General features: G+C 54.5%; 9 protein-coding genes across 9 annotated transcripts; 5 read left to right on the top strand and 4 right to left on the bottom strand.

Moving 5' to 3' along the window:
- Positions 1-996: 996 nt before the first annotated feature.
- On the top strand, positions 997-1,397 carry ATEG_07668 (CVNH domain-containing protein; the record flags this gene model as incomplete). Its single annotated transcript, XM_001216289.1, has 2 exons — positions 997-1,141; positions 1,198-1,397. The coding sequence occupies 2 exons, from the start codon at positions 997-999 to the stop codon at positions 1,395-1,397; spliced, it is 345 nt and encodes a 114-aa protein (XP_001216289.1).
- A 285-nt stretch (positions 1,398-1,682) lies between these two features.
- ATEG_07667 (uncharacterized protein) lies at positions 1,683-3,797 on the bottom strand (the record flags this gene model as incomplete). The annotated part of the gene is made up of 3 exons (XM_001216288.1): positions 1,683-2,326; positions 2,402-2,691; positions 2,938-3,797. 3 exons carry the CDS (start codon positions 3,795-3,797, stop codon positions 1,683-1,685), a joined length of 1,794 nt encoding a protein of 597 aa, XP_001216288.1.
- An 845-nt stretch (positions 3,798-4,642) lies between these two features.
- On the bottom strand, positions 4,643-6,466 carry ATEG_07666 (fungal specific transcription factor domain-containing protein; the record flags this gene model as incomplete). Its single annotated transcript, XM_001216287.1, has 4 exons — positions 4,643-5,390; positions 5,452-5,940; positions 5,995-6,386; positions 6,458-6,466. 4 exons carry the CDS (start codon positions 6,464-6,466, stop codon positions 4,643-4,645), a joined length of 1,638 nt encoding a protein of 545 aa, XP_001216287.1.
- A 1,365-nt stretch (positions 6,467-7,831) lies between these two features.
- On the top strand, positions 7,832-8,977 carry ATEG_07665 (zinc-binding alcohol dehydrogenase family protein; the record flags this gene model as incomplete). The annotated part of the gene is made up of 1 exon (XM_001216286.1): positions 7,832-8,977. One exon carries the CDS (start codon positions 7,832-7,834, stop codon positions 8,975-8,977), a length of 1,146 nt encoding a protein of 381 aa, XP_001216286.1.
- Positions 8,978-9,498: 521 nt separating this feature from the next.
- ATEG_07664 (MDR family MFS transporter) lies at positions 9,499-11,497 on the bottom strand (the record flags this gene model as incomplete). The annotated part of the gene is made up of 6 exons (XM_001216285.1): positions 9,499-9,915; positions 9,976-10,136; positions 10,208-10,711; positions 10,765-11,035; positions 11,106-11,184; positions 11,238-11,497. The coding sequence occupies 6 exons, from the start codon at positions 11,495-11,497 to the stop codon at positions 9,499-9,501; spliced, it is 1,692 nt and encodes a 563-aa protein (XP_001216285.1).
- A 533-nt stretch (positions 11,498-12,030) lies between these two features.
- Positions 12,031-12,798, bottom strand: ATEG_07663 (uncharacterized protein; the record flags this gene model as incomplete). The annotated part of the gene is made up of 1 exon (XM_001216284.1): positions 12,031-12,798. One exon carries the CDS (start codon positions 12,796-12,798, stop codon positions 12,031-12,033), a length of 768 nt encoding a protein of 255 aa, XP_001216284.1.
- Positions 12,799-13,322: 524 nt separating this feature from the next.
- ATEG_07662 (FAD-dependent oxidoreductase) lies at positions 13,323-14,757 on the top strand (the record flags this gene model as incomplete). The annotated part of the gene is made up of 3 exons (XM_001216283.1): positions 13,323-13,824; positions 13,898-14,100; positions 14,155-14,757. 3 exons carry the CDS (start codon positions 13,323-13,325, stop codon positions 14,755-14,757), a joined length of 1,308 nt encoding a protein of 435 aa, XP_001216283.1.
- A 607-nt stretch (positions 14,758-15,364) lies between these two features.
- Positions 15,365-23,578, top strand: ATEG_07661 (uncharacterized protein; the record flags this gene model as incomplete). Its single annotated transcript, XM_001216282.1, has 1 exon — positions 15,365-23,578. One exon carries the CDS (start codon positions 15,365-15,367, stop codon positions 23,576-23,578), a length of 8,214 nt encoding a protein of 2,737 aa, XP_001216282.1.
- An 865-nt stretch (positions 23,579-24,443) lies between these two features.
- On the top strand, positions 24,444-26,014 carry ATEG_07660 (FAD-binding oxidoreductase; the record flags this gene model as incomplete). Its single annotated transcript, XM_001216281.1, has 3 exons — positions 24,444-24,683; positions 24,742-24,955; positions 25,023-26,014. 3 exons carry the CDS (start codon positions 24,444-24,446, stop codon positions 26,012-26,014), a joined length of 1,446 nt encoding a protein of 481 aa, XP_001216281.1.
- Between the last annotated feature and the right edge of the window lie 378 nt (positions 26,015-26,392).

Here is a 26,392-nt window from a genome sequence, read left to right as displayed (position 1 = left end):
GGCAAGTTGATGGAGCGTCTCGAGCCAGCATAATATCAGAATCTTCTTCGGTCCACTTGCCCATAACAAAATTCCCAGGTACAATAGTGCTTTGGGAACTCAGAGTCACAGCTCCTACAGTATGCTGATGGCTATTCCCTTACGATTAGTGTAACATGGCCCGACTGACCACCAGTGCTACCAGGCCACGCCCACGTAGTCCCCCGCAAGAATAAACAGACTGTCCAGATAAATACTATGTAGGTAAAATATGCCGCATACAGTCTGTGCAATTATTGCTGGTGTTGGTGACAAAGCGAAATGAGGGAAGAGGATAGTTGATAAGCGCGACGGGGTCAGAAGGCGGCGTTGGTAAACGTACACCCGCTGTAGAGAAGGAAGTATTAGTGTAATTCGGTCCTTTCCAACGACAGACTGGACAACAGAATGCATGAAGCTACGCAAGTAGGACGTGAGGGATGTAGACTGTAATGTACCTGTGATACCCCAGAAGCATTCTGGCACAGGCAGAAGTCCGTTTCACCAGTCTGAAGATGATAATTGTATTCTTGGAGGTCGTCAAAAGGGAGCTGAAGTAGGAATTGAACGCCGGAATTTTCTTGCTGTTATATAGTGGCGTTACTTCTGGGGCGAGGGCTTCTGAAGGGAGAGAAGAGATAAAGCGGTCAGTTATGACAGGTGATGTGTTCATATTATCCTCATCGAGTGCTCGCAATCCTGGACGGCTGAAGAAAGTGATGCTGTCAAACAGAGGAAATGGGGAAGTGGCAGAAAGAAGGCCCTACGCAGGTAAATACTAGTCCGATGCTTACAGTGAATATAGAGAGGTCTTAAGCTGCGGTGGCGCCGATATCCTCCCGCTGCGTCATAGTTATGTAGTCCCAACCTAATATCTACATATCAGTGGCCGCACACCCCAACTAATACTCATCGACCATCCCCTTCCGACCCCCAAGCAGAATACACCCAAAGAAGATCTACTAATTGTCATTCACAATGTCGTTCCAACAAAGCGCCTGCGATATTCACCTGAACCCCGAGCGCGAAGGAACCACCTCCCTGGTTGCGATATGCAACAACGACGAAGGATCCGGCCTGACCAGCAAGATCCCGCTCGACAAGTTCCTCGGAAACGAAGATGGTAAGATTGAATCCTGCCCAGTGCATGCAATCGGTAATGGGTCCTACGCCTTCTAGGTCACTTCGTCTGGGGCGGAAAGAACATCACGCAATCATGTCGGAATATGCAACTGCGCAGAGAAGGGCCGAATCGACTGCCCATACTTCATGCCGACCTCCGGAACAGTGCAGGCGATTTCGTGCCTGCAGATTGTCATCTTGAGGAGCATATCTGGAACATTGACGGCGAGTTGCTGTACAAGCCTGATATGGATTAGTATAGGGGTGCCGGTTCTCGGAGGTTGACACGACACGCCAGGTCCAAGGACAGGTGTCGTAGGCTGGAAAGGATATTGGATGGGATGGGATATCATTGTTCTATTTGTGCGCTACGAGGCTATCCAGACTGATATACGTATAATGCACTTTGATGATATGTATTATCGCTCGTAGTGCAACGCTACTAGTTCTCCATGTACCATGCATCCACACAAATAGCACTGGAGTGCTGGGTGTATTTCATATGTGAAGCATGCAGAAAATACGAACCAAACTGCAATGCACTAATAGAACATCGTGGGCATACCCAGCACGTTCTCAAACCATTGATCATCCCCCAGATCCATCGACTGCATGAACACCATCTGATCCAGATCAGGGATATAGTAATTGTGGGAATTCGTGTCAGGATTGGCACTCCGGCACTGCCTGGTGTCCCCGTCCTGCATCTGAGAGGCAATATTCCACCTGGCTTCCGCCCACACGCGACACCTGCTCAACAGTTTGGATAAAAACTTCAGGAGATGGTCGTTACACTGCAGCTCCGGCTCCTTGCTGCTCAGATCGAGCTTCTGCAGCATACAGTCCATCGTCGAAATCAGGTGGACGGTGTTCCGCACCGCCTGGCAGTCCCAGTCTGGGTCTTTCAGGGTCGTCAGATATTTCAGGAGGGTGATGGTTAGAATCATCTGGGACCAGAAATGGAACGGCTGGCCGACCAGCTTCGAGCAGGGGATTTTGTAGAAATTGTCCAGCCATGATTTGATGTTCTCGACCGACTGCCACAAACACTCCAGCCGTTGGAACCCTAATTGCGATCCGGTACCCATTCGTCCGGCAAGATCTAGAGGGAGTGAGTCTTGGCTAATAGAATATGCTAGCTGGTTGATGTATAATTCGACGTATTGTGCGTGTGTGTTGAGAACATCTGCATCCAGGCATATTATGTATTAGCCGTCATGTAACAGTTCATCTGGCAGGTTATTTACTGGGTAGTACTGACCTATCTGGTGGAGATCTGGCGGAAATGAAGCCCTGAGCTCCTGCAGCTCCCGTCGTAGGGTCTTGAGATACAATAAGCGAGGAGCAGAAGCCGCGGTAGGCGCTGTTCCTGTGCGAGCCTCGTCCTGTTGTCGGGCCTCATCCGATCTTTGTTTCAACAGCTGCAAGCGAACCTGAGCGACAAACAACCTATCCGAAGGACATGCTTCGCTGATTGTGAGGACCCGAAGCGCCTCTTCCATCTGAGGCGTCCATCGTAAGGCGTCTTGACGCCCAAGATGCGACGATATACTAGGTTAGCCATATGTTAGTCTGGTATGCCCCTGAATCGAATATAACGGTAAAGTCAAAGAATCAAGAGGCCATGCGCACTTCGAGCTCAGAATGAAACACGCCAGGACAGCTCGCTGTCTTTCCAATAAGCCGTAGGGCGTCTCATCAGTGTGGTTCTGACCACTGTCATCCGCCCGCCCCTGAGTAATAGCCATCATGAGTTGCACATCGGGTGAGGACGGCTTGAACAACCGCAGATCATACACGAGGGAAATGGCGAGCATCATGAGGCGCGAGACGAGGTCTGCGCGACCGAGAAAGGGGTCAGTACTCCACGCTAGATATGTTAGTAGCCCAAGCAGGAGATCGATATTCGACTGCACTTTGAGCAACGCCGATGTGAATATGAGACGCTTCAGCTCTTCGACCTGAGTCAGTCTTTCCTGTGTCGAAAAAGTAGTCACGGTGTGGATGGCTTGGAACAAAAACGGCCTGTTCTGGCGCAGATACCAGCTCGTCATGTCCGGCGTAAGATCAAGAAACGGGAAAGATGGCAGCATTCGAGTTCGGAAGAAATGAAGCCGTTCATCGGCGTGGTTTGGCGATGGCGCCGGAGTCGATGGAACATACGGCTGAGACAGAAAGATCGCATTTTGGTTCGAGTTCGGCGATACTGTGGTCAATGAGTCCGGCGCGAATGTCTGCCCCTCGTTGAACCCCAGCGTCGAGCTCGCGGGGGTTACCAGACTGCTATTCGAGTACGACGTGGATGATGGGAGGCCGTCGCAGTTGAGCTGTTGCGGCTGTATAACGTTGGCCGATGACGCAGACGACGCCGTGGTACCGATGAATGACTGCATGGCCGATAGCAGGCTCTCCATCTTATCCTCGAGCCTGGCGATGCGTCTATCGGACACCTTGGCTGTCTGTGTACTCTGCGCATTCCGCCTTCGAACCGACTCGGACGGCTCACACCTTTTCTTTAGACGGATACATCTGACAGAATCAGCTGGAAGGTCATCTTTGCACCGGCCGAGAGCATGCTGACCGTTCACAAGTATCACCGCTTGGCGTGCGTACACAGCGGCACTTGGCCTTGTAGCACTGGGTGCACGCCTGCCCATAGCTGCTAGAATGCGCAAGCGCTGATTTCGATCTCTCCATCGTCAGAACTAGCACGACACACTATACCAGGCAGTCCAGACCGCGCAGTTGATGACATATAGAGGTGGACAGGCTTCAGAGATAGTACGTGGGCTTGCTTACTCTCGAGCAAACCGGGGGTTACGGGGAGCGGCCGCCGGAGATAGATGCCTTAGGTAATACGGCCGGAGATGCCGTCGGATTTGGGGCCTCCGAAGTCCGTTCCCAACTGCGTCTGCTGGCGCTGCGGGCGTTTGGCACGATGTAACACGAGGGCGTTTAATGCTGAGGGCCTTGCATCAATACGAGCTCTGCAGGACGCAGCTGGGACAGCATCCATGGATAGCTATCCTATAAAACGGGCAGGGGGCGTGATAACGCAAGCAAGAGACGTCCTGATTAGGATACCGTTGGATGTCGGAAATAAAAACCAGACGAAGTTTAAGTCTGCAGAATTATCAGCTCTCACTATATGCCAGGATCGTACGCAGCGCAATATAGCGCAATATACCGTCGGATCGAGCCGCCGGATGAAGATAGGGTCTAGGCATCCTGACAGGTCATGTATAATGCATTCATTATAGGGAGGTGGTCAGGATACGAACTTAACAGTGGCAATCAAGAATAATACGAGTCTCAGCTGAGCTTGATGGAAAGCTTATGATGAGGTAGTAGGGGTACGCGTTGAATTGTGTATGTTCTTTATTCAGTCTAAGTCTGGTTGTGGAAGTAGAGATCCAAATTTATACAGAACAGAAGAATATCAAGAGTCCAGTCTGACTGGTCATGTTCCATAAACACCCCGCTCAAATGCAGCAACTTCTATTCAGTACCATCCGTCTTGTCTATTCCCCTGAACTTGTAGTTTGAGGGTCTGTAAGTAGTCCCGCGCCAGGCTGTGAGTATCCTGGAGCTCCCCAAGCACCCGAAGCAGGTGCTGGATGTCATCGCCGCCGCCATCCGTAGCAGTCTGTGTGCTGAGAAACGTAGCCGCACACGCAAGAGTATCCGGCAAGAACGGATGAGTCTTGAAAGGGCTCAGGTAGGGCACCGCCTTGGCTAGCCGCACGATCTCGGACGCTGCCTGCGCGGCGCGCTGCTGGTAGGCTGCGGCCAGCACCTGCTGATCGACGGTGCGCCATGAGGCCTGCTGAACTGTAATGCTGAGATGGACGGTGGCGCGGTACGCCAGCATGTGCGTGAAGAGCAGCATGGGATCGCTGTCAACGGCCGGGGAAGGAACAAGCATCTGCACGCGTCTCTCCACGGCCGTGGCTAGCCACCCCTGGCGGATGCAGAAGTCTCTTGTCCCGGCCTCAAACTCCGTTGCGTATAACCGCCGGTGTGTCATGCAACGGCCGTGCAGTGTTGCCATGATGATGCATTCGGCGAAGGGGGACAGCGTACTCGGTCCGGTTTGCGCCATGGCATCTGCGAGAAAGCTGGTGCGGGTGGGCTGGTTGTTCTGAAAGTTCGCCTCGGGCGCAGGGAGGCGTGTAGAAACCTGTATGGGAAGAAGTCTAGTTAGCGAGTTTTGCATTGTGTCCGCATGTAGGAAGACGTGCCATTTCTTCCTGCAGTGTCAAAGGCCACTCGTTTTGCAAGCATAAAAGTCGATCCAAGCAAAACGCCAACCAGAACGTCCGCCGACCCTCTTCCGCGTCGACGAAGCTCTCGCTGGAATCAGTGTTAGTAGATATAGAGGAAGAAGAGGAAGCCACCGGTGAGAGCTGAAGGTCGCCTCCCGGGGCATCAATTTCGCAGAGACGAGCCATCTGGACCAGACGAAAAGCCCGGCCGGCTGTGAGCATGGCCTGGTGGACACCGATCCGCAGAAGCTCGTAGTGGCTTAGGAGCAGCCACGCCTGGATGTGCTCCAGGGGGATCTTGTCCCTAGGTGTAGCTGGCGTTTGGCTGTGCGTATCAAGCAAACTCCGCGCTTCAGAATAGAATTGCTCGCTGAGATGAGACGAGTTGGCAGACATGGCCGCCGCCAGGGCCCGCATGGCTGATTGGAGACATAGTTGAGCCGTCGTGTGATTGTCTTGGGCGAGCGAAGCAAAATAGCGCCGGCGGTGGATAATGGGACAGAAGGCGTGTACTCTGTCAAAGTATAGTTGATCTCTATAGCAAAAGTTAGCATGCTGGAAGCGTATGTAGATCCTGGGGCGCTCGCACAGTTCGGCCCGAATGAGGTCCGTCATTTGTATCTTGGAGCTGGAGTCCACCATAGTAGGTGGGCTGCCGTTTAGGGAATCGAGGCTGAGAGGGTCTGTCAACGTGGATGCCGTCAATTCCGGCAGTATCAGGCTGCTGTTGTTCATATCCTGCCAGTCTAGCCATTCCGGCCAGCCGGGGAGACCAGCCGCAGCAGCCTCAGAGCTGGCTGGTAGTTCCAATTTGTCCAACGCAGCGGGCAAGATCAAAGACGCCTCTGTCGATGTTCCTACGGATGTTGCCGCAACGAGCGACATGTCGTGCTCCGACAGGCCGCTGGCCTGGATATCGAAATCGTCAAGCACCGGAGGAATGCCGGCGGGGAGTTCGGAGTCCGGCTCGAAGACAGGTCCCTGCATCAGCATGGACGAGGCTGGTCGGTGTCTCAGGTATCGATCGAGCTGCCATCGCAGCGTTGCTTTACAAGAAACATGTTGATATTGAGTCTTTTCGAAACATTGAAAACACAAGCAAAAGCAACTAACAAGTCCACCGGCCACATGGCCGACAGGGGATCAAGGACAGGGAGCAGACCCTTGCAGAGAGCCGAATATGCAGTGCAACAAAGGGAATCTGGCACACGCACCTAGCTGGGATTGCATTGAGTTGAGCTGCCCTTTTATCGGGCCTCGCTGCTGTCTCTTCTCCACAATAACGCACTGCATGCCATTCTCTGTACAGAAACCGCACTTGGGTCGTACGCGATCACACCGTGCCTTTCGTCGGCGACACTCCTCACATGCAAAGCCAGGCTGCTGCCGGCCCTTTCTCGCTGCTGGACACGACATGAAAGCGACTGGTGTTGTGGAGGACAGCAAAGATTGGTATACAACTCGTGGATAGCGGGGCAAACTTGGTTCTTTATGGAGCATGTGCAGGCTGGAACAGAAACAACATGATGGGGAACTACGACGAATCATCTCCCCCCGACCAAGCACAATAGATTATGAGGCTCCAGGATTCAGTTCCTTCTGGCTGCCGAGAGTTAGAGGCGGGAGGAGTTGAGCTTCATTAGGCCCTGCAGGACAACAGTAAGCGACGAATTTCCGCCACCCGAAGCACCATATTAACCGTCGATTTTGGCGACCTGTATATTGCGCACTACTGCTTATTCAAGTGGAGTCGGTTGTATGTCCTCATAACAAATTATCCCGATGGAATCCATGCCTTAAACCATGCTGCAGGTATAGACGGAATGCCTTCATTTACTTCTGGGTACAGCAGACTTATATGCAAACGCTTTCTGCAGACACAGAGTACTCCGCCCGAAGACCATGAATGGCGTGACCGGAAAACTGCCTGGTAGTGTTCCGAATGCTCAGGAAGCGCCGTACTTGCATGAGCACTAGCGCTTACGCTTCATTCCGTGAGGATGACTGCGCAGGCAGGGGTATCAACCGTGGAAGATGTAGTGAGCAGCGTTCGTGGCAGATTCTAGATCCTCTTTGGCTGCACCATGAGGACAGACAACGTGGCTGCAAAAGGACTAACGCTGTGTAATGATAAGAGGCTAGGGAAATGACCGAATAAACCCCGATCTGGCTGACATCCATGGCGCACCATGACCGGAGTTCGGTGGTCTGAATGCCGTACCCAAAGTCCGTGCCTATGTCCAGACTGCCACGGAGATGGACCCCCCTGAGCTCCTGCAGCTTTGCATCCTGTACATATAGCTCCGCTCAAGTTCTATATCTTTCGATCAGTTTCAGTGCTTTCCCCCGCTCCAAGTCGTGTCAGCTTACACAATTGCCTCCGTCCAGGTGCAGCTTCCTTCACCTACGCCCTCTCGCCGTTCGCAATGGCTCCCAAGAACCAGGCCGCCTGGATTCCCGCCAAAAAGGTCATCCCTTTCAAGGTTGGCGACGCGCCCTACACGAAGCCGGGTTCTGGCCAGGTGGTCGTCCGGAACACAGCCGTGGCCATCAACCCGTTCGACTGGGTGTTGCAGTATATTGGACCGGCGCTCGCGCGATACATCCAGTACCCCTTCATCTTCGGTACAGATGTTGCCGGCGAAGTCGTCGAGGTCGGCCCCGATGTTGAGCGTTTCCGCGTTGGTGATCGCGTCTGTGGCAGCGCAACGGCCATAGCCAAGGAGGTCAATCGCGCGGCCGAAGGGGGCTTCCAGCTGTACACAGTGATGCGCCAGCACATGTTGACGCCCATTCCCGCACACATCACCGACGAGCAGGCATGTGTCTTGGGTCTGGGGCTGGGAACTGCCGCATACGGCCTCTTCCACCCGGACTATCTGGGCCTGGACTTGCCCAAGATCCCCGCGCCTACTGGCGTTGTCGGCAAGTCTGGCAAGCCGCGCGCCATCATCATCACCGGCGGCGCGTCGAGTGTCGGCAGCAACGCCGTGCAGCTGGCCGTGTCGGCGGGCTACGAAGTGCTGTCCACCTCGTCGCCCAAGAACTTTGAATACGTCAAGAGCCTCGGGGCGAGCCATGTGTTTGACTACCGGAGCAAAACCCTGATCAAGGACCTCCTCGGCGCGCTCAAGGGCCGCGAGCTGGTCGGCGCCTACACCATTGGCGACGGTGCCGTCCAGGCATGCACCGCTGTGATGACGAAACACCCTTCCAACCTCACTCGGAAGTTCATCGCCGTGGCCGGTGCCATCATCCCGGCCGAGAAGCTCACGTCGTTTGTGGGCAAGGGCACGTACTTGATGAGCATGATGGGCGGCATGATCAAGTCCAAGGGGAGGCACATGAGGACCGGAGTTGAGGCCAAATTCATCATGGTCGATGGCCTCGTCGACCCCAAGAGTGTCGTGTCTCGCATCTACAAGGAGTTCCTGCCGCAGGCGCTTGAGAGTGGCCAGTTTGTGCCCGCGCCTCCGCCGCAGGTGGTGGGCAAGGGTTTGGACAAGATCCAAGATGCGTTGGATATCCAGAGGAAGGGAGTCTCGGGAAAGAAGCTTGTCGTGACGCTGTGATGGAATTGATGGACGTCTCAGGGGGGGCCTTGGTTGTAATAGGGTAGGATGAGGTGTTGGTCTTTTGTACCTAGGTAGTTCTGCAATATACCCTAATGCTGCGCTTGATTGATGCCTCTGTACATGTGAGTACGTATGGTAGGTGATACTGTTATGAAGGCGAGATTCTCCGGGTTTAAGAGTGTGTAGAGGAATATACAGTGGATTGTGTTTATCATTATTCCACGGAAAGATATATTCACGTCTGCTTTTTACTTACGCACTGAGGTTTCTCGTCATCCTTCATGGCGTAGTCATGAAAATGAATGAACCATTAAAAAATCTCTAAAATACTAACCCAAGTTCTATCCGAACAGTCCCAATCTGCGAAGTGAACTAACAATAAAATAACACTTGATGGTACTACAGCAATCGACGATGCCGCAAAGCCCCTACCATATCGGCAGACACATTCCAGTGCAGAATAATGCCAGTACCCATCCCCAGAACTGCGTCACAATCCGCAGACCACTGCCTCATTCTTAGATGGCCTCTTTATCGCCGCTCTCGGGCGACTCGCTGGTGATCGCCTGGAGGTCCTTGGTCTTGCGAATGTCCTTCCATCCGAGACCCGGCGAGAAAATGATGACGCAGACACTCACAGCAATACCAAGATACATGACATTGTCAATACTTTTGGCATAAGCAGCAAGGACAGCCGTGAGCTGCGAGCCGGACACCAGGTCACGGATGGAGCGGACGCCCGCACCGACGATGACGTCTGGGGAGTGGCCAATTTCTGAAATGCGCTGTTGGAGCTGGTGACGGAGGCTGTTGCTGAAAATGGCGTTTGCTGCAATCAGAGAGGTAGCAGCTCCGATGTTTTGCCAAAAGATAATAATAGCCATGGCCTGGGGGATCTGCTCGGTAGGCACGAGGTTCTGTATGGCAATGTAGGGCTGGATTGCAACAGGTCAGCGGACGATACTATACGACTCTTTGTTAAGGGTCAAACTTACAGCTGCAGTTGTACAGCCGCTTGCCACACCGTAAAGAATCTGGTATCCGATCCATTTCGCAACTGAAGTTGTAGGGCTGAGGGTCGACAAGAGTCCGTAGCCGACGGCTGATATCGCACCTCCTGCGAGGAGAAAGGGAAGGTAGTAACCCAACATGGAGACTGCAGTATCAAAGACGGTCAGTGAATGTGTAATGAGAAACACCCAGGGCAATATAAATGGAGAAACCTACTTAGAGCGCCCGAGACCATGGTGAACAGAACCAAACCGAGCGTGATGGGAAGCATGTGCACACCGCTCATCAACGGCGAGTCGTCACGGATTGCCTGAAAGTAGATTGCAATGTAGAAATCGGCCACCAGGACACTGGACAGACTGAAGAACATGGTCATTGCGGTCGACCAAATGACTTTGTTTTTGAGCATTGCCAACGGCACCATAGCCTCGTCTCCCCGATAATGCTCCCAGACCAGGAAGACGATCAACGTCACAAATCCGCCAACCAGCAGGCCGATCACGACAGAACTATTCCAAGGGTGCTGGTTCCCGCCAAACTGCAGCCCCAGGAGGAACATGACGACTGCCGGGCAGATGAGCATGAATCCGGGGAGATCCAGAGACTTGATGGCGGTGCCGAGAATCTGCAACGGCGGGTCCTTTGGTTTCGGTTCGGGGATCGTGTTGAAGAGAAGAAAGCCACCGACGATGACGCCCAACGGGAGGTTGATGTAGAAGCCTAAGACGGGATAGTCAGTCTTGGTTTTGGAAGGAAGAGCGAAAACTACATACACCACCGCCAGGACACCCCCGTGGTAAAAGCTCCTCCGATGATGGGTCCCGTCGCCAGGCCCAGCTGGCCCATTCCCATGTTGATTCCCATGAACAGGGCCTGTTTCTGAGTTGGAAGGACGGCAGAGATAGTTGTCACAGCGCCGTTAGCCACGCCGGCAGATCCTACGCCGGCAATCACTCGGCCGACGATGAACATGGGCGACGACTGGGCTGCTCCGCAGATGGCAGAGCCAATCTCGAAGAGAATGAAGAAGACAATAAAGGTCCACTGTATGATTATACCATTAGACCCCTGCTCCGCGTGCGAATGATGCGTTGAATTGGAGAACAAAGCATACCTTTATAGAGAACTGGCTGTAGATCTTGCCAGTCAAAGGCTGGAAGGCAGCACTTCCGAGCTGGTACGCACCACCATACCTGTGCGGGATAATGAGCTTGTTGTAGAGAGACTATTAACCTTAATTACTTACCAGCCGACGTCCACCAGCGAGTCGAACCGCGAGGTAATGGCCGGGGTAGCGGTGGAAAGAACAGCAAGGTCCAGGAAGAATAGGAAATATGCCAGAGTCACGGATGTCAGGATAAGGGTCACTGCCAGCCCCGAAGGATACTCGCTCTTGAGCTCTGCATCGTCGATGGAAGCACTATTATCAGCACCATCCTGCTTCTGCATCGACTCGGACGAGTCTCGAAGTGGTCCATCCATGGCGTAGGATCCCGTCTCAGTCATTGCTAGACGTGAGTTTGGCCGAGAGCTGACGGGCGGTGCCTAGTCTGATAATTGGATAGCTACCGAGTTATGTTCAAATAGAGGAGATTGGCATTCCCTGTGTGATTATAAATGTAGTGCGTCTATCATCCTGACGAGGCCCGGAGTGTAGCAACAGTCCGGAGTCAACCTCCGAATTCCGTACAAAATCCGGTCTCACCTACAGCAGCCAATCTATACGGAAACACTGATGATCGGCTCTCATGATCATAGTGGACAGTAGGCCGGACTCTGATTCCGAATTCCGATGTATGCCCCTGAAGGAAATGAGCTATCGCCTGTACTCGGCTTTAAGGCCATGCGTGTAACTCTCCGTTCATTCCGCTCTGTTTTCCATTATTTGGGTCGTTTTGTCCCGACGTCAGGCGCACAGTCTGGCTCCTTAAGATAATGGAACGTGGTCACGATGCAAGTATAGTCATGACATGGAGGCCATCGTGGCACCATGAGCCACCGTGCTGCCATTGGGAGCCAAGCTTTCGTTCATTTACAGCTTAACCATCACCCAGAATCCCTCTCGACGCCAAGTCTCGGATCTCAGCCGCCACTGCGCTAACATCCTTCCTTCGGATGGGCACCCGATGGTCCCCGTCCCACTGGACCAGTCTCGCACTAGAGCCCAAACAGCAACGCAGGAGGTCCCGGTGCATCTCAAGCCCAGGGTCTTGTAGTCCGTGCACGTGGATGGTTGGCAGCTCCAGCAGTTCAGCCTCTGGCCGTGTGTTGTCGTCGCCAGCACCCATGTCCAATAGCGGGCCTCTTCCAGCAAATAAGACAGCAAAGCGGTACTCGGAAATTGCATTCGTTGCGCCGTATGCGAAGCCAAGACTGGCTTTCTGTCTCTGCTGATGCCGCTGTTGCCTCAACAGCAGACTAGCGGCCACCCTGGCGCCCTGGCTGAACCCCAACAAGCCAACCCATGCTCCTGTTGCTCCTGCGCGGTCGTCAGCGGCCATGGCGGCCGCAATGCACTCGTCAATCTTGTCAACATCGGGATCCTTCACGGCAGGATGTGGCAGCCAAGCGCGGAAGGGACCCCAGTCGCCGTACACTGCGGTCACGTCTGGCCCAGGCCCGGAGGGAAATGGCCCGTCAGCAAACACGAGACGAAACGAGTCGGCCAGATGGGCTCGAATTACCCGACACTGAGTCCTGAAAATACGTGCATTAGTGCCACCGCCGTGGAGGCAAAGGACCCGTGGGAGGGCCGTGGTAGGATCGGTGCGGCCGTCCTGTCTGCCGCTAAACCTTGGTGGAGACATCAGAGATGATAATAGGATTGTTCACACAGGATATAATACGTGGAAATTGGATATCGTGGGTGGCATTTGGGGAGTCCGGCAAGACTGCAATGTACGTGTGGCGCGCACTCAAATAGCCGTCGAGAACATGAAGGATGAGGACGGTTTGACACAGCATCAGCTCGTAGGCAAGTTGTGGGATAAGCATCCGTGTGATGCCTAGGTCACACAATAAGCGTTGACATCCATCCGACGTACTTACTCCGTGTGTATGCCGAGCCCGAGGCGTTCATGCATTCTGGCGGAGATATAAACTCCGGCTCGGAGTCCCTAAACAAGCTGTTGCCAAGGGAGGCTTTGAAGGACGGGTGTGCAGGATGAATGGAAGAAGGCCATTCAACAGACACATTTGATGTCCGTTTCACTATGAAATAACTAGGCGTAGTGCTTCTGCCAAGTCGTGACTTATCTAAGAAAGCACACATAGCCTGATAGAATAGAGCAGCACGAGATCATTCCTCGATACACGATTCAAAACACACACAATGACAGTTGCAGACCGAGCTCCCCTCGATGTCGCCATTATCGGTGGCGGCATCATTGGTATCATGACGGCGCTAGGTCTCTTGCACCGCGGATTTCGAGTGACCGTCTACGAACGTGCAGCATCATGGCCAGAGATTGGGGCTGCATTTGCCTTCACTGGCGTTGCACGACAGTGCATGGAGCGCCTCGACCCGCGCGTGCTCGAGTCCTTGGCTCGAGTTGCCCAGAGAAGCCCTCATGAGAAGGTTCGTTACTGGGACGGGTTCCATCCGAGAACCAAAGAAGCTGCCCAGGAAGAAAGCGCCGTGCTCTTCGAAATTTTGGAGAAGCACATGGCATACTGGGCCTGTATTCGGGGCCATTTCCTGCTCGACATGGCTGCGCAGCTCCCAGACGGTGTGGTGCAGTTTGGCAAACGGCTCGTGGACTATAACGACGATGAAGCGAACGAAAAAGTAGTTTTGTGTTTCGCCGACGGAAGCACCGCCGAGTCGGACGTGGGTGTGTCTCTCCTGCTCGTATATTTGGATTGTGTCAATGGACGCAGTGACGTGCTAATCATGGCTCAAAACAGTGATCGCATGCGATGGAATCCACTCGGCCACCCGTAAGGTGCTCCTGGGCGTAGACCATCCGGCTGCCAACGCAAGCTACTCCCGAAAGTCCATGTACCGTGCTATGGTGCCCATGGCCGACGCAGTCAGTGCACTGGGGACTGAAAAGGCTCATGTTCAAATCGCACATCTCGGGCCGGATGCTCATGTTGTCTCTTTCCCGGTCTGCGAAACCTGACCGCCGATGTTGAGGGAGCCCGCTAACTCCTATTATCAGGTCAACAACGGGCAGGTGTACAACGTATTCCTCTTTCTTCATGACCCGAACGAGTGGGATCACGGCCATACCATGACCGTCCCCAGCTCCCGCAGCGAAGTCATGGATGCGATCCAGGGTTGGGGACCCCATATCAAGGAGATAGTCAGTTGCTTCCCCGAAACCGTCAGCAAGTACGCCATCTTCGACCAGGCGGACAATCCTCTCCCGTACTACGCCTCCGGTCGCGTATGTCTTGCCGGCGATGCGGCCCACGCCAGCAGCCCATTCCATGGCGCCGGTGCTTGCATGGGCGTTGAGGATGCGCTAGTCCTTGCGGAGCTTCTGGGGCTCGTTGACGCCGGTCCTGTGGCTGCAAGACAGCGCAACATCAAGGCAGCCCTGCAGACATACAGCTCTGTGCGGATCGAACGCAGTCAGTGGCTGGTCCAGAGTTCGCGTGACATGGGAGATCTCTACGAGTGGCGCTACCCGCCTACAGGTGAGGATGGCGCCAAGTGCAAGGCCGAGTTCGAGAGGCGTTCAAAGGTCATTTGGGATTTTGACGTGGATGGTATGGTGGCTGGCGCGAAGAAGAAGTATGAGCATTCTATGGAAGCTTAAGCCCAGTATATACAAACTCCACTATGGAACCCAGTATAGCCATGCCTTTTTCCACGACTGTAAGCCATTGTGAGAATTATACAGCAGATACAGTATAATATTGCGCTTGACTGGTAGCCTACTGTTCGCTACACGTTCTAGTACTCGTAGTTCTGTGTCTTCTCCTCTGCACCCTGCACAAAACGGCGTCGATTATTCATAGGAGCTCAGGCGAGTATGCAATGAAAATTGAAGCCTCCTGGACAGATCCTATTGGACACACTGGGTGGTCTGACATGAGGTACCAGGCGGACTTTCGGACTAGCCATACTCCAAGACTCATATCTGGCTAGTCCGAAAGTCCGCCATCTGGATTCAGCCACCTAGGCGTACCGGTTTAGGGCTTATGGCCTGGTAAGATGCAAGCCAAGTGTCGTCGCAATCTCCGCGAGCCCTGGATGCGTAAGGACTAATCAAGGAACAAGAAGGAGTCTGCTCTATCTTCATATTAGCATGCAAAACAGATTCGAATCACTCACCTTTCATTACAACATAACTATACTCATCTTCGTGTTTCTTGGGCCTCACCTTCATCACCTGTTGACGAACATTGTCAATGGTTCTCACAATGACACACACAACCGGCCCGACGAAGGCCTCTGGCGAGTCCACGATTTTTCTTTTCGGTCCTCATGTCGGCACATTCACCAAACAGTCAATGAACAAGCTAGTGCATCCGCTCTCTCAAAGCCCGCAGAGAGACTGGATCCTCGACACAATCGCCGAGCTCCCGGGGTACTGGGATGCCCTGGCGGCCAAGATGCCAGATGTAGCCCGCGACATCGATGGCTCACGGTCTCTAGCTGAACTCGACTCTTGGCTTCGACACGGCTCGGCCAACTTGGGGGAAGATGATTCGAACCTGCCCAGCATAATTGTCGGCCCGCTGGTGGTCTTCATACAACTCACTCAATACTGGCGGCACCTCGAGCTTACAAAAGCCGGGACGCAGGCCACGGATTTGCAGGCAGACCTGGTCGCTATGCACAGCAATCAGACGGGCGACAAAGTCGAGATACTAGGCTTCTGTGCTGGATTGCTGGCTGCTCTCGCCGTCGCCAGTTCCAACAACCGCCAGGAGTTCCAGAAGTACGGTGCTGTCGCGGTGCGACTAGCAATGCTCATCGGGGCCTTGATTGATGCTCAAGAAGTATGGGACAAGGCCTCCGGTAAAGGCAGTTCATCGTCATATGCGGTTGCCTGGCGTGGACCAAAGCAGGAAGAGGACATGACGCGCATTATCGACGACTTGGCAGCCAATGCATACATTGCTGTCCGCTACGATCAGACCCGTGCCACAGTCACGGCGTCGGAGACGATTGCTCCTCTTCTGCTCAAGAGATTCCGTGCCGCTGGCATCACGGTAGCTGAGGTCGGCATTAAGGGCCAGATTCATAGTCCCAACCCGGACCGAAGAGCGCACACCAATGCGCTCGTCGACCTGTGCAATTCCTTGCCAGGCCTCCAGTACGCTGCTGCAGAAAGACTCGCTCTGCAAACCTACGACAACCAAGGCGACGGAAAGCCCCTGTTGCCTGATCGAGGCAGCTTGACCGAGATGGTCTTGCGCTCCATCTTGGTGCAACAATGCCACTGGTACGACACTTTCTCCGCCGTCACGGAACGCCACCAGGATCCCTATGTCGTGACATTTGGCCTGGAGCGCTGTGTCCCACCCACTCTGATGCGCAGCCTGGGCGGCAGACAAGTCTTCTTTGAAGACTTGCCCAAAGATCCCAGCCATCCTTCCAGCTGGATGCCCAATGCTCCCCATGGACCGCAGCAGCAGCTTCAACAGCGACAACTTCCTGTTGAGGTGCATACAAAGCCGGCCTTTGACGTCAGCAATGAGGCCATTGCTATTGTTGGCATGTCGGTCAAGACTGCAGGGGCCGACGACCTCGCTGAATTCGCCGAGATGCTCAAGACGGGTCAGTCACAACACATTCCCATCACCAGGGACCGACTCATGCACGATATGCTGTTCCGCGAGTCTGCTGATAGCGACCCGAAGCGCAAATACTACGGCTGCTTCTTCCGCGACGGTGACGCCTTTGACCACAAGTTCTTCAAGCGTAGCCCCCGTGAGGCAGCCGCGATGGACCCCCAAAGTCGCATTGTTCTGCAGACAGCCTACCAGGCCATTGAGCAGTCTGGCTACTTTGCTGAAGACCACACCGGCTATACGCCGGATGGACGCGACAAGGCGCACGTTGGCGTCTATCTCGGCTCGTGCGGCGTGGACTATGAACACAATATTAGTTGCCACGATCCCAATGCCTTCACAGCCACAGGAGCCCTAAAGAGCTTCATCACAGGCCGAGTCTCACATCTTTTCGGCTGGACCGGCCCGTGTATGACCTTTGATACGGCGTGCTCGTCTTCAGCCGTGGCCATTCATACAGCATGCCGCAATCTTCTGTCCGGCGAGTGCACGGCAGCACTGGCAGGAGGTTCCAATACCGTGACCAATATGAATTGGTTCCAGAACCTCGCTGCTGGCTCTTTTGTGAGCCCGACAGGCCAATGCAAGCCTTTTGATGACGATGCAGATGGATACTGCCGTGCCGAAGGCGCTGCATTTGTTTTCCTTAAAAGGCTGTCGGATGCAGTACGCGACGGCAATCCCATTCTCGCCACCATCGCCAGCAGTGCTGTCTACCAAAACCAGAACTGCACGCCGTTGTTCGTGCCCAATTCGCCCTCTCTCTCGCATCTCTTCAAGGATGTCATGCACCAAGCCAAGATCACTGCCAACGACGTCTCTCTGGTCGAGGCCCATGGTACCGGAACCCCCGTTGGAGACCCGGCAGAGTATGAGAGTATTCGCGTGGCTCTCGGGGGTCCAATTCGCAAGAAGACGCTGCCTATCGGATCCGTCAAGGGCCACATCGGTCACACTGAGGGAGCGTCTGGTGCTATTGCGCTCGTCAAGATCATCATGATGATGCGTGAGGGCTTTATCCCACCACAGGCTAGCTTTAAAAAGATGAACCGCAAGATCCCAGTTAGGGCCGACGACAATATGGAGGTGGTCACAAAGCTGCGGCCGTGGGATGAGCCACACAAGACGGCGCTGCTCAATAACTATGGCGCTTGTGGGTCCAATGCGAGCATGATCATAACTGAGCCAGACAAGGCGCTATCAGGGCCGATCGATGGTTCACGCTACCGAAATACAGGGCAGCGGTATCCCTTCTGGATTCCGGGATTCGACTCCCGGGCGATCACTGCGTACTGCGCCAAGTTGGGCTCGTGGCTGCGGTCATGTCGTCAGGAACCAACCCTGGCCGATGTCTCGTTCAATGTCAACAGGCAGTCCAACCGCAGCTTGACTCAGGGATTCATCTTCAACTGCCGCTCCATGACCGAGCTTCATGAGAAGCTGGAACAGGCGGCTGCGGCAGGCAAGGACGCCGCTGCGAATGCAGGAATTACTCCTGTCAAGGCCGAAAGACCTGTCGTCCTTTGCTTTGGTGGCCAGGTATCGCGCTTTGTCGGGCTAGATCGCAACTTGTTCGAGTCAGTGGCTATCTTGCGGCAGCACCTCGACCATGTCGATGCTGTCGTTACATCCCAAGGTCTGGGGAGCATCTATCCTGAGATATTCGAGAGAGAACCCGTGCGAGATACAGTCAAACTGCAAACCATGTTATTCGCCTTGCAGTACGCCTGCGCAAAAAGCTGGATGGACAGTGGCCTCCAGGGTAAGGTTCAAGCTGTCGTGGGCCATAGCTTCGGAGAAATCACGGCGCTGTGTATTGCCGGCGTCCTCAGTCTAGAGCACACCGTCCAGCTCGTGGCCGCGCGTGCTGCGCTTGTTCGCGACAACTGGGGTGCTGATCCAGGAGCCATGATGGCAATCGAAGCTGATGAGAACCTGGTCAACGAGCTCCTTCTGGAAGCCAACCGTGGATCGGATGGCTCTGCCAGTATCGCGTGCTACAATGGGCCCCGCAGTTTTACAATCGCTGGATCGACTGGTGCCATTGACGCCGTCCAGCAGACCATGGGCTCCAACTCCAAATTTGGATCTATCAAGAGCAAACGCCTGAGTGTTACCAATGCCTTCCACTCGGCCCTTGTCGACAAGATCAGCGATGGCCTGGAGCGCATTGGCAAGACGCTGACCTTCCACCGGCCCATCATCCCGGTAGAACGAGCCACCGAAATGCCCTTTGACATGGACAATCTGGACGGTTCATTTGTGTCCCAGCACATGCGCCAGCCGGTCTACTTCAACCACGCGCTGCAGCGTTTGGTCAAGCGATACCCACAAGCCATCTTCCTCGAAGCGGGTTCCAGCTCGACCATTACCATTATGGCCAGTCGGGCCATTGCTCAAAGCCAAGCATCATCATCAGACGCGCACCATTTCCAGGCTATGTCTATCACCAGTGACACGGCCTTCGACTCGCTGACGGACGCCACCATGGCTCTATGGAAGCAGGGCCTGCGAGTCTCCTTCTGGGCACACCACGCCGTCCAGGCTCGCGACTACGCGCAGCTCCTCCTGCCGCCGTATCAGTTCGACACATCGTCCCGTCACTGGCTCCCAATGAAGTCGCCCTTGGAGGAAGTCAAGAAAGCCGCAGCCGCTATGGTAGCCGCTGGCGGTGATGTTGGGACCGGGCAGCATCAACAAAATGACGCTCTTCAAGACCCCCGGTTGCAGAGTCTGTGGAATTTTGTCGAGTTCCAAGACGGAGACAACAAGAAGCCGCGGTTCCGTATCAATACTGGGTCGGACAAATATAACCGGTTCGTCTTGAGCCACGTAATTGCGCAGACGGCTCCTATCTGTCCCGGCACACTCGAGTGCGACATCGTGATCGAAGCGCTCTTCAGCCTTGAACCGACGTGGAAACAGGAGGGTGTGCAACCAGTAGTTCGCGATATGATCAATCATTCGCCAATCTGCAAAGATCCGTCCCGCACCGTCTACCTCGATCTGACGGCGCTGAACAAAAAGCGCACGCAATGGACCGTCAGGATCTTCAGCGTCGACAGCAACAGCAGTCGCCAAGCATCGGAGACACACGCTGAAGCTAGTGTTGAGATGCGTGCGCCCACAGATGCTGCCCATCTACGCGAGTTCGCCAACTTTGAACGGCTCGTCAGTCACCAACAATGCCTCGACGTACTGCGACTCAACCTTGACGAAGAAGGTGTGGAGGTGCTCCAGGGCCGCAATGTATACCGCGCATTCAACCCGATCGTTGACTACGGGGACGTTTACCGCGGCGTGCGTTACGTCGTGGGCCGTGGCAACGAGTGCGCGGGAAGCGTACAATTGCCCAAGTGCCACCGTGGAGATACCTGGCTTGATGTGCCTCTGAGTGACAGCTTCAGTCAGGTCGGTGGCATCTGGGTGAACCTACTGACGGACCTCCCCCCATCAGACATGTACATTGCAACCGGCTGTGGGCTGTCCATGCGCTCCCCCACGGCGCCGCCTCGTGCTGACACAGACGTCTGGCATGTATATGCGCGTCATTCTCGCCAGGGTGACAAGGCGTTCATGACTGACCTGTTTGTGTTTGATCCGGCAACAGGCCAGCTGGTCGAGCTGATGCTGGGGGTGCAGTATGGAAGGGTAGCAAAGGCATCGATGAGCATGATGCTGGCCCGCATGACAAAGGATGAGTCCGTGCTGCGGACCAAGACACCCTCATCTTCTCACCCTGCTCCCACTGTCAAGTCGGTCCCAATTGAGGCCAGCGTCGCTGTGAAGGCGAGCAGGACAACAAAGAAGAAAGCCAAGGCCAGCAAATCCAAATCCAGTGTGAAGAAAGACAAGGCACCGTCAGGCTGGCGGGACATCACTGATGAGGTGCGCAATCTGGTGGCCACTGTATCAGGAATCGAAGCCAGCGAACTGGAGCTAGATTCCGAAATGGCCGACTTTGGCATTGACTCTTTGATGGGAATGGAATTGGGCAAGGAGGTTGAGACGGCGTTCAAGTGCACGCTGGACCAGAATGAGCAGATGGAAGCCACGACTCTGCGCAAGTTTGTGGCATGCGTGTCCAACGCCCTGTTTGGTCCCAACCAGGGACAGTCGTCCATCGATGAGGACGATGAGGACGACGAACACAGCGAAGACTCTTCGAATGAATCCTCTTCTGCTGCAAGCGACGAAGATGCGTCGTCCGGCTTAGAAAGTCCAGACACAGGAATCCTCACTCCAGAGGACGAGCCATTGCCCTTGAAGGCTGTGGCAATCCACAAGGCAGCTGGGCTTGCTGCCATAGCCCCCCCAGTTGAGAGTCACCTGGCCCTGTCAGCGTCTGATATTCTCGAGTCCTTTGGCGAGGTTAAGATGACCACAGACAGGCTTATGCACGAATATGGTGTCCACAAGACAGAGAAGGTGATGTTGGCCGGTAGCAACCGCCTCTGCGCAGCACTCGTAGTCGAAGCCTTCGACGAGCTGGGCTCGCCGCTCCGCACAGCCGCGGCCGGGCAAGTAATCGATCGTGTTCCGTTCCTTCCACAGCACGGCCGTCTTATGCAGTGGGTGTACGAATTCCTCGAGCGCGACGCCCGTCTGATCGATATCGATGTTACAAGCGGCCAGATCACCCGCACTCATATCGCGCCTCCGCGCAAGACGAGTCACGCAATCTTACAGGAACTGTTGGCTTCCGACCCCGACTTCGCCGTTCCAAACAGGCTTGCCTACTATGCAGGAAAGCAGCTTGCAGGTGTGCTCAGCGGCTCGACTGACGGCATCCGCGTGTTGTTTGGCAGCCCCGAAGGCCGAGAACTGACAGCTGCCATGTACTGCGAGCACACGTTCAACTGCATGAGTTATGCCCAGATGCGCGAAGTGACAAAAATCCTGGCAGATCGTATCCAAAGCAGCAGTGGTAGCTCCGGAGAGACTTTCAAGGTGCTTGAGATGGGGGCTGGCACGGGTGGCACGACGCTCGTCATGGCGCCATTGCTGGCATCTCTTTCCGACATGGGTATGGCAGTGGAGTACACATTTACGGACATTTCGCCATCTATGGTTGCCAACGCGCGCCGCCGATTCAGCAAACTGTACCCATTTATGCGATTTTCCGTGCACGACATCGAAAAGGCACCCGCTGACGAGCTCAAGGGGCAGCATCTTGTCCTGGCCAGCAACGCCATCCACGCCACTCACAACTTGGGAGTCTCCCTATCGAACATCCACCAGGCGCTGCGGCCCGATGGCTTCCTGATGATGCTGGAGATGACGGAAGTTGTCCCTTTCGTTGACCTCGTCTTTGGCCTGCTGGAAGGCTGGTGGCTGTTCGACGATGGACGAAGCCATGCCGTGGTGCCGGCGGAGCACTGGGAGCGCGAATTGCATGCTGCAGGGTTCGGACATGTTGACTGGACTGACGGTAGCCTGCCTGAAAATGCCTTCCAGAAAGTCATCATCGCGCTGGCATCGGGGACGCAGGGTCCGCGTCTGCCCAAGCCAGCCAGCGTGCCTGAGCCCATCCCAGAGCTCAATCCCAAGAGCATAGAGACGCGCACCGCCCACGCGGAGCAGCTCACGGCGACATACTCCAAGGGCTGGGCCACGCCCAAGCTTCGTGCCCTTGATGCCAAAAGTGAGGAGGGTCAGGTGAAGCCCAGCGGCACCTCTCGACTGCGCAAGGTAGACCTCGGCGCCGTCGTCCTAGTGACTGGCGCCACAGGAAGCCTGGGCTCGCATCTCGTACAGAAACTGGCCGATGACCCTAATGTCGCACAGGTGGTGTGTCTCAACCGCCGCAGCAACAGTATGCCCGCCGACAAAAGGCAGCAAGAAGCCTTAGCTACCCGTGGGATTACACTCTCCCCTGGCGGTCGTGCAAAGCTGCGCATCCTGGAGACCGACACCTCCAAGGCGCAACTGGGTCTCCCGCCGCTGGAATATTCGTGGCTCGTCGAGCACGGCACTGACATTGTGCACAACGCCTGGCCCATGAGCGGCACGCGTCCTGTCAGCGCGTTTGAGCCCCAGCTGCAGGCAATGCGCAACTTGCTCGACCTCGCTCGCGACATGGCTTGCCGCGATATCAATCCGCCGAGCCGCGTAGGCTTCCAGTTTGTCTCGTCCATTGGCGTCGTCGGCTTCGTCGGCGAGTCACGCGTGACTGAGCGCCGTGTACCGCTCTCGGCCACTCTTCCCAGCGGCTATGGTGAGGCTAAGTGGGTGTGCGAGCGCATGCTCGATGAGACCCTTCACAAGTATCCCCGTCTCTTCAGGCCCATGGTGGTACGCCCTGGCCAAATCTCGGGCTCCTCTACCAGCGGCTTCTGGAACCCCGTCGAGCATTTTGCCTTCTTGGTCAAGTCAGCACAGGCCTTGCGGGCGTGGCCTGACCTGGACGGTGTCCTACAGTGGATCCCCGTTAACTTTTGCGCGGGTATCATCGTCGACTTGTTGAAGATTGCGTCGCGTGCGGACGACGCCTATCCCGTGTACCATATCGACAACCCCGTGGGCCAACCGTGGAAGGCCATGAATCCCGTGCTGGCCTCTGCGCTCGATATTCCCCCGCATGCCATAATTCCCTTCAAGGACTGGATCTCGAGAGTTCGTCGGTCTCCTTTGCCGCTCGAGACAGAGAATCCAGCTGCTCGTCTGGTCGACTTCCTTGACGACCACTTTGAGCGCATGTCGTGCGGTGGCCTTGTTCTAGATACGAGCAAAGCACTGGAACATTCCCAGACCATGGCTACCGTGGGCCCTGTAAGCTCTGATGTGGCCCGACTTTACGTGGCTTCTTGGAAGAAGATGGGATATCTGCACTCGTGAAATATAGTGATTCATGCTTGATTTACCGATACTGTTCTATCTTTGCTTTACAATTATCATGTAACTGTTGAACCTTGCTATTTTGTGATTTCAGCATTCTCCTTCTTGTGTTTATAGTGGTTAGGGAACCAGAATGACAAGATTGATTAGACCTTCATAGCATCTTTGTCCCAGTATCATTCTTTTACCAGAGTGACCAAATGAAGTTATGGATACCTGCTAATCCCCATAAACCTGGCTTAATTGCCCATTATCATCTTCTACACCTTGCTTGTCTATATGCTGCCTGTAACTTCATCACTGCCTCCGTACTGGTTTCTCGGCCTTTTCTTCGATACAATAATAAGACTGTGACATTACACAAAATTCCCTTGGGATTGCTTAGATTGCTTAATAATTTATGCAATATAATAAAATCATCTCAGTTAGGCTTTAATGCTCCAGCGCATTAGTGCTGCAGTCATACTCAAAAGAGTCGACGAAGCCAAGAATGCTCTTAAGAATGTCCCTGTAATTAATTCTCAGACTATAAGACCCCTGGAGATGAATGGCCCCCATTATTCAACCGGACTAATAACATCTAGTAAGCCCAGGCACGGCGCATCGGACTTTTGCATGGAGGCTGCGGAATAGAAAAGATGACGGGACGCCCCCGGACTTTAAACTCCGCCATGGCAGCATGTTCGCAGAACACAGCCCCCTCGCTAGCATGAAGAGGCAGAAATCGTTCCACCGGGATAGAAGCTGACGCAGGAGGCTCTTTGTTCAAACACCAGGGTACCTGCTTATTAGAAAGCTGCCATTTGCCGCCTGGGACACTGCTAGCATACACATCACCCTATCCGTCTTTCTTATCGGCCACAACATGCTTCGCCAACTATACCAGTCGTTGGCGTTAGTCGCCGCTGTTCATGCCACAGGCATCTTTGCCAATGGCGTTGATATTGAATCTCTATTTGGGCCTTACTTGTCTCCAGGCACTGAGATTGCCGAACCTACTGACGCCGACTTCTCGACTGTCGCTTCCCCGCGATGGTCGGAATGGAAGCCGCCTACCTGGACTGGGGCTATCAAGCCCAAGACTGAGCGAGACCTTCAGAAGATTGTAAGTTGGTTCTGGAGTCGAGCTGTCCGGGACTGCACTGACATGGCTCTACCAAAAGGTCCGAATTGCCGCGGCGCACAACCTCCCCTTTATGGCCACCAATGGCGGCCATGGTACCAGTCTTATCTATGGTACTGTCAAAGGCATTGACGTGAATCTTGAAAACTTCAACAGTGTCAAGATTGATATTGAGAAAAACACCCTGACCGTTGGGGGTGGCACCAAGCTCGGCGATATTACTGAGCCATTGTACAATGCCGGCAAGGCCATTCGTATGTCCCTCTCTTCTGATTCGGTCTTTTCGGTGCTATTGTGGCTTGGATTGACCTTTTTACTTAGCACGCGGCAACAGCCCATGCGTGGGTGTGATTGGTGCCACGATTGGTGGCGGCATCGGTTTCAACACAGGTCTCTTCGGCCTCGGCGTCGACGCACTCGTAGAGGTCCGCTTGGTGACCGCAACAGGCGACATTGTGACAGTCTCGGAGAAGCGCCATCCGGATCTGCTCTGGGCGATCCGCGGTGCAGGAGCCAACTTTGGCATCATCACTGAAGCGACGTTCCGGATGTCGGATCAGCCGAACAACGGCGACGCCGTGATCGGTAGCTTCGTGTATCCGGCAGAGGGCGCCCTGGCCGTGTTCGAAGAGCTCCAATCACTGGATTACGTCCTGCCAGCCGATCTTGGGGTTCAGCTATCCATTGCCTACAACCGCACGATCAACGCTTCCGAGCTGACGGTCGACATGAAGCACTTTGGCCCATGGGACACGTTTGTGCCTCACTGGAACACTGCCGAGCGACTGAAGCCCATCGCCCGCACGATCAAGAACGTTACCCTGGTCGAGCTCTATGCCGGCTTGGACGGGCCCTGCCAGAGCGGCGTCTATGTCAGCGGTGGCACCACCGGGCTTGGTCGCACCGATCCCCAGACGATGAAGGAGGTCATGGATGAAATGACGGCCTTTTATGAGGCCCACCCTGGGTTCCTGGGCCAGACGCTGTTCCAGCGGTACGCCAACAACAACACGCTCAAGACGCCCCTTTCGACTGCGGTGTATCCGTGGAGAGACACCAAGAATTTCTGGCTCCATGAGAACATCTACACCGATCCCGCTCTGGAGCAACCGTCCATCGATCTGCTCCTGTCTCTTCGGAAAAAGCTGCAGGCGACTAGCGGGTTCGATGAGCCTCATATCTATGTCAACTACGCGTTCGGCGATGAGGGCCCGGCAGCCTGGTGGGGGGCAGACAATCTGCCCCGGCTTAGGAGACTGAAGCGGAGATGGGATCCCAAGGGGCTGTTTGGCCGTGGCACGCCGATCTTTTGATGTGGTAGTAGCTTACTCCTTCTGTCGTGGTCGCCAGCATGTCTCTCCCATTGCCTGTGGGGAAGATGAAGCCACTATATAAACTTACAACCGAGATATAACCAAGATATACATATCCACGCTCCGTTGTTCCAACATGCATCAACGTGTAAAATATAGTAGACATCACCTGTCAGTGTGGTATTTGGGTGACTCCGTTGAAGAAGGTGGCAGTGCCTTATCCATTTCACTTGCCCCCATAGGCTGCCTGTGAAGTACGGATATCAATATAGTACTGAAAGGCATGACATATTAATATGCGAACTTGTAGGAAGGGCCCTGATTACCAGTACCAGGACGAGCAGGTACTGATATCATCTGAGCAATTGGGACCTCAGT

Source organism: Aspergillus terreus, genomic scaffold, assembly GCF_000149615.1.
Source record: "Aspergillus terreus NIH2624 scaffold_11 genomic scaffold, whole genome shotgun sequence".
Taxonomy (NCBI): Eukaryota; Fungi; Ascomycota; class Eurotiomycetes; order Eurotiales; family Aspergillaceae; genus Aspergillus; species Aspergillus terreus.
The sequence above is the reverse complement of the archived record's forward strand: the minus strand, read 5'-3'. Positions and strand labels throughout refer to the sequence as shown.